Source organism: Stegastes partitus, unplaced genomic scaffold (assembly GCF_000690725.1).
Source record: "Stegastes partitus isolate 25-593 unplaced genomic scaffold, Stegastes_partitus-1.0.2 Scaffold1260, whole genome shotgun sequence".
In the NCBI taxonomy this organism is placed as follows: Eukaryota; Metazoa; Chordata; class Actinopteri; family Pomacentridae; genus Stegastes; species Stegastes partitus.
The window spans coordinates 121,512-128,198 of record NW_007578991.1 but is presented as its reverse complement, the minus strand read 5'-3'; the positions used below and the strand labels follow the sequence as shown (position 1 = coordinate 128,198).

General features: G+C 41.5%; 1 protein-coding gene across 1 annotated transcript in view; it reads left to right on the top strand.

The window, feature by feature from the left end:
- LOC103369263 (tetraspanin-8-like) overlaps positions 1-6,150 on the top strand; it is an 18,795-nt gene extending 12,645 nt beyond the window's left edge. The window contains exons 2-6 of the mRNA XM_008297942.1: positions 2,688-2,750; positions 3,791-3,910; positions 5,341-5,415; positions 5,609-5,704; positions 5,959-6,150. Coding sequence (XP_008296164.1) covers positions 2,688-2,750; positions 3,791-3,910; positions 5,341-5,415; positions 5,609-5,704; positions 5,959-6,150 — 546 coding nt within the window. The remainder of the gene's footprint in view (positions 1-2,687; positions 2,751-3,790; positions 3,911-5,340; positions 5,416-5,608; positions 5,705-5,958) is intronic.
- Positions 6,151-6,687: the final 537 nt, after the last annotated feature.

Below are 6,687 nucleotides of genomic sequence, written 5' to 3'. Positions count from 1 at the left end.
GTAATTTTGGACAAATTTTGGATCATTTTGGATCAATTTTGTTATTTAGGGACAAAAGTTTAATAATTTTGGAGATAGTTTGAGTCATTTTGGATAAAATAGTAATTTTTGACAAATTTTTTATCCCTTATGGACAAATTTGTTTTTTTAGGGACAGTAGTAATTAGTCATTTTGGGTCATTTTGGACCAATTTTGTTGTTTAGGGACAAAAGTTTAATAGTTTTGGAGATATTTTTTAGTAATTTTGGACAAATTTATGACATTTAGGACAAATTTTGGGTCACTTTGGATAAATCTGATCAGTTCAAAGACATTAAAGTTCATTAAACATCCATCTGATGGACATAAATCTTGTTGGCTGCTGGCCGTGAGGCGTCTGAGGCGAGCCTCCTGGTTCGTCTTCGCCGTTGTCACCGCTGGCCTGTAATCAGCAGCTGTGTTGGTCTCCGTGGAGACGCTGGTGCCGACTGGTCTCTGCTTTCCGGCCGAGGATGAAATATTAATGGCGGATCATCGCCGTGTTCGTGGCGGATGATTGTGCGAGTGGTGAATAATACATGACGTCCATCCGTCCTGAACCAGGATCAGCGGATCGCTCCGGTCAGGAGGTTTACGGCCGTTTGTTGTTTGGACAGAAACAGTTCACAACAGATGGGATCAGCTTTCAGTCAAAGTCATTACTTCTAAACTGAACCAACAAGTGTTTGCTCACAGGAACCGCCAAAAACTAAAACTTTAGAATGACCATGTTGAACATTTAGGTCCCAAAGTAGCTACTCAAAGCAACATAAAGTGAATCAATGAGTCCAGCTGTGATTTTCAATCAGTCGAACGGCATGAACATGGTTCTAAAATGAGCTGCGAGCACCAGAACTTTCTCAGTTTCAGACCTATGGCAATTTAACACTGTGCAATGGAATTGTCTAGTTTGCACACTGCCATATGTATAAATGTATTCATTCGCTTCCATTAAAGAAAAGGCAAAACTCACAACAGTCGCTCAAATAACGAGAAACTGAAAAAAGTAATAATAAATAAAAATTTGCTAAATTATAATTTAGTGAAATATGACATTAATTTTGAATTGTGGCAAAAAAAAAAAAACAAAACAAAAAAAAAAAAAAAACAAAACTGTCCTGGACCAATGAGAGCCCTTTGCTGATGAGCGGTGGACCAGAACACCTGTCAACAGGTGCAGAAGTGTTGTTTTTTTTTTTTTTTTTTTATTTTATTATGTCTGTTGAACCACAATCCAAAATCAATGCCATGATTTTTACTAATTTTTAATTATTATTACTTTTGTCAGTTTCAGCTTATTTCAGTGGCAGCTGTTGTTTTCCGTCTTTAACGGGAGGTTATAAATAAATGTGAGGACGACTGTATGAATAAAGAATGTAAATATAAAAAGGACAAAACAACAATAATAACAATAGATATGAATAAAAACAGTACCTGAGGGGAATGTTGTCTGTTTACGTGCTACCTGGTGTCATGTTGTGTACAGTCAACAGTGTGAGTCAGTGTTTGAGGTTGTTCAGGACTCTCGTGGCCTGAGGACAGAAACTGTTTGACTGTCTTGTGGTCCTTGGTTTCACCCTCCTGTAGCGCCCCCTGAGGGCAGCAGGCTGAACAGCGTGGGTGGTCTTTGATGATGTTCTGGTTCTCCTGGTGACCTGTTGGTGTAGATGTCCTGCAGTGATGGGAAGGTCCCTCCAGAGATGTTCTCTGAAGTTTTTATGACACCGTGGAGGCACTTCCTGTCCTGCAGGGGGCAGTTCCCGTCCAACACAGTGGTGGCACTGGTGAGCACACCCTCGACTGCACCTCTGTAGAAGATTTTAGGAGGCGTCCCAAGTGTCCAGATGTTTGGTGCGGACCTGACCAGGACCACCACAGTGAAGCATGGAGGTGGCAGCATCATGATATGGGGCTGCATGAGGGTGGAAGGTGTTGATGACATCTATAGATGCTCCATGAATGTCTGAGGATAAACCACAACACAACACTACAAAGAGACACAAAACCCCACAAAAAATGAATAAATCCCACAGAAAGAGACACAAAATTACTAAAATAAAGACGTAAATGACCACTGAAGATCCAAACAACCACAAAAAGGAAAACAACAACCACAAAGAGACACAAAGTGACCCCAGAGATCCAGTTTAAAGGACGGTTCATCCTCTGTGGACGAAGGACAAGAAAACGATTTGCCCAAGAACATGAGAAGAAGCTTCACTAATGTCGGAGAACGTTCTCTGGTCAGATGAAGATCAATGTGTTGGGCTCAGATGGAGTCCAGATGTTTGGTGTGAACCTGACCAGGACCACCACAGTGAAGCATGGAGGTGGCAGCATCATGATGTGGGGCTGCATGAGGGCAGAAGGTGTTGATGACGTTCATAGATGGATGTCTGAGGATAAACCTGACAAGAAGCTTGAAGAAGAAGAATATTGCAGCAGGAGAACCATCTGAAGCACAAAGAGAAAACCTGAACCTTCATGTCGTCTGACTTGAATCCAACAAAAACATCTTTGTGGTATTTTTCGTCCGTAGGTTCAACAGGAAACGTCTCGTGAGATGTTTTGTGCCTGAATGTTTCCGTTTTGTCCACCAGATGTCGCCAGATGTCCACCAGTAGACTCCTCGTTGTTTAACGTCATGTTTCATCTCTTCTCTCTGCAGATCAGCGGTTGCATCATCCTGGGCGTGTCCATCTACCTGAAAGTCAGCAAGCATGACAACAAGGTCAGTCTCAGGCTCTTTGTTATGAGATAAACAAAGCTTCACCTCGTTTAGTGGAATTAAAGAGTTTCATGTTGCATCTGGGCCTCAGAACCAGAAACACATCCACGGTACCTGTTTCTATGACAACTGTTCACACTGTGATGCATCCCATAATACTGATGCTACCAGCTGGTTACAGAGAAAAATACACAGAACTTATGAGTTATTTTGGGGATTTTGGATGATTTTTTTGGCCATTTTGACGACTCTTTAAACTTATTTAAGAGACTTTTTTGTTGTTTGAGTCGAGTTTTGAGTCATTTTTGGACAAATTAAGTAATTTTTAGATGATTTTTGAAGTTTGAAGTTGTTGTTTTTTTTAAATTTGGAAAAGTTTCAAGTCATTTAAAAAAAGTTTTGAGGAGTTTTGGAAAACTTTTCGTTGCTGTTTTTGAGAAAACCCAGCTCCAGTGTTCAGACTGTGATGAACCATGAACACTTTTTGTCTCCATTTTTAGAGTAATTTTGATCATTTTCTGGAGATTTCACCTCTTTTTTGGTGATTTTATGTTTTTTGTGGTAATTTTTGACCTTTTGGTGCCAGTTTTGAGTCTTTGGGGTGATTTTGCCTGTTTTTGTGGTAAAAACAACTCAAACCCAGATCCAGTGTTCAGACTGAGACACCTGGATGGATGTAGAACTGATCTGGTGTCAGGTTCTAGCAGAACCCAGATGTGTTGTTCCTCCTAAATGTCATGTGTCTATCTGCTGGACTGATGAAGTTCTGAGGCTCAGAAATGACGGAAAAAGTCCATTAAAGTGATCAATCTGGACCCTCCTCTGTGGATTTCAAGGACCTGGACCTCTGGTAGAACTCTGGTCAGTAGATAAAGGTGCTGCAGATACAGAACCAGATGTTCTGAGGAGGTCCGATGGGAACTTTTTCCAGATTTTTCCAGACACTCGTCTTCCACATCGGACATGTTTAGGTCCAGTTTCTCTCCCTTAAACCTTCCAAATCTCTTGACATCCGCTGACTTCTCTCCTCCGTCCTTCTTCAGATCACAGAGGACACTCTCCCCGCCGTCGACCTGATGATCGCCATCGGAGTCATCATCATGGTTCTGGGCTTCCTGGGCTGCTGCGGCGCCATCAGGGAGAACCGCTGCATGCTGCTGCTGGTGAGCTTCTCCTGGTTCTTTCTGCATTTGTGTTTCCTGAGTGGATCGCTTCAGTCAGTAGTTGTATAAAAGTACGACTCTGTGACTGAAACTTTAATACCGGCAGCTGTATGTGACGTCCATCGAAGGGAAGCTGAAGAAAATTTTAACCAAATTTATTCTATTTTTATCTAAAGTAATATCATAAGTGCACTTTACTCTAAAACGTAACGGCCAGTAGATGCTTCCTTCACTTTGCACCAATGCACAGTGAAGCACGGCAGTGGCAGCATCATGCTACGAGGCTGCATGAGTGCAAAAGGTTAAAAAAGTTAACAGACTCTTATCAGCCGAGTAAATGTTGGTGGAGCTGAAATTTTGCAAAGTTCATCCATTAGTTTTGAGTTTAAGTCCCATTTGGAACCACTTTTTAGGTTTATTTTTTAGTTTCATGTCCTCTCACTGCTTTTCAGTTTGTGTTTGGTTAAATTTAGGCACCAAAACTACCTGGTTTGGTTCACATACACCCTGTGGTGACGACTCTACGTGCACTTCTTCGTACGACCACAAGAGGGAGGCAACGTTTTTGGATTTACTTTGTGTTTTTCAGTCATCAGAGTGTACGACGACCTTCCTACTGTAGAAAAACAACGGTTCTCAAATGGTTCTCAGATGATTCTCCACCAACTAAGGAACCTTTTTATATCGGGGATGGTTCCTTATGGCCGACTTATTAATCTGAGCTGCGACTGTTATTTTCATTATCGGTGAATTGAGTTTGTCCTGTAAATCAGAAAACATCCCTTAAAGTTTTCCAAATCACAAGCCAACATCTGGATCTAAAATTTGTCCTAAATGGCAAAAATGTAACAAAAAAAAATTGAGACTTATAGAAAGAACCATCTGGAAAAGGGTTCCTTAAAGAACGTCCTTCTGCTAACGTTCCTGGTGTCTCAGTAGAACCAGGCGAGTCCACAAATCTGCTGGAATTTGTTCACAATAATCTGAAATTTGTCTGGAAAATGGTTCCGTCTTTGGAGCTTCATACACGATGCCTGAAGGAACCATTTTCTGAAGCGTTTCTTTGAGGATGCTCTTGCTGAGAGGTTCTATGTGGAACTAAAAATGGTTCTTTGATGGTATCACCTTAAAGAACCACTTTGGTTCCAGTTAGCGCCTTCTGGCCTGCAGCTGGAACGTCCTCAAAAACAACCGGCTGATTAAAACTCACCTGATGTTCAGACCAAACTTGTGGAAAACGCTCGTCAATAAAAGAACCTTCGTCTTGGAGGTCAGTCCGTCGTCGTGTTTCTCCGGAAATTTGGTTCCTTTGAGTTGCATGAAGGAACCACAGAGGAACCGTGGAATATTCCAGAAAACAGTCATTTAAAGTGAAAGAACGTTCCAGTAAAAGATCCGCTAATCCTTCATCTCCTTCTTTGTTCCTTCAGTTCTTCATCTTCCTCCTCCTCATCTTCATCCTCCTGCTGGCGGCGGGCATCGCGGCGGCCGTGGGCGAGTCGAAGGTGAGACAGGAAGTGACAGGAAGTGGCAGGAAGTGACCAGAAGTGACAGGAAGTGGCAGGAAGTGACAGGAAGTGACCAGAAGTGACAGGAAGTGGCAGGAAGTGACAGGAAGTGGCAGGAAGTGACAGGAAGTGACCAGAAGTGACAGGAAGTGACAGGAAGTGACGTCGTCCTGGTTTTCTGTGTTTGCAGGTGAAGGACTGGGTGAAGGAACGTCTGGAGAAGTTCACGCCGCTGTCGAGTCAAGACCAGCAAGTGAAGGACGACCTGGAGCAGCTGCAGAGAGAGGTCAGAGCGGGCGGGTTCTGAAGAGGTTCTACTGTCCAGCAGCAAAAATGAAAAATCTAGAAAATGGGCCCTTTGTTTGTTTATTTTTTATTTATTTGTAAACAAGAAAACAAAACGGCCCGTTTTGGTTTGTTTTTCTTTTGTTTTTAGTTTAAACTGGAAACATTAAAAAATATCGTCCCACGTTTTTAGGTTCTTGTTGTTGGTTGTTGTTTTCTGGTTCTGACTTCTGGTCCGGTCGGTTCTCCTTCCAGCTGAAGTGCTGCGGCCTCGTCAACGGACCGGCCGACTGGCAAACCAGCGTTCCCCCATCGTGCCGCTGCAACGCCACCAGCACCGAAGTCTGCTCGGGAATGTACTACAACACGGTGAGAACCAGAACCTCAGAACCTCAGAACCTCAGTCCGCTCAGTGACGGAAACGATGTCCGTAGAAAACCCACGTAGACACAGAAAACGGGTTTAAGTGAGTCTGTGGACGTCAGAACCGCGACCAGACGAGGACGTGAACGCACCACGAAAGCATCACACTGGTGCTAAATAGAAACTTCTGGTTTTGCTTTTCTTTTTTTTTTAAATTTGAGCAATTTGAAAGTTTAAATATTAATTTTTTTTTATATCTGTTGTTTTTGGTTTAAAACAACCAAAATGAAAAATTGGCCTATTTTTACATGTTTATTTATTATTTTTGTTGTTGTTGTTGGTTTAAAACAGAAAAACAAAAAAATGAACCCAGCTTCTGTTTTTGGTTTAAACTGGAAATAAAATGGTAAATTTTTTTGTTTGTTTTGTTTTTGTTGATTTGAAACTGAAAACAAAAAAAATGCTGGTCTTGTTTTTTTTGTTTGTTTGTTTTGCATTTGATTTAATTTTCTGTTATTTTTTTTTTTTAACAGATCAAACAGAAAGGGGCATTTTTTTATATTTATTTTTAAAAATGTTTGTTTAAATTGAAAAAAGAAAAATTCAGCCTCTGTTTTTTCC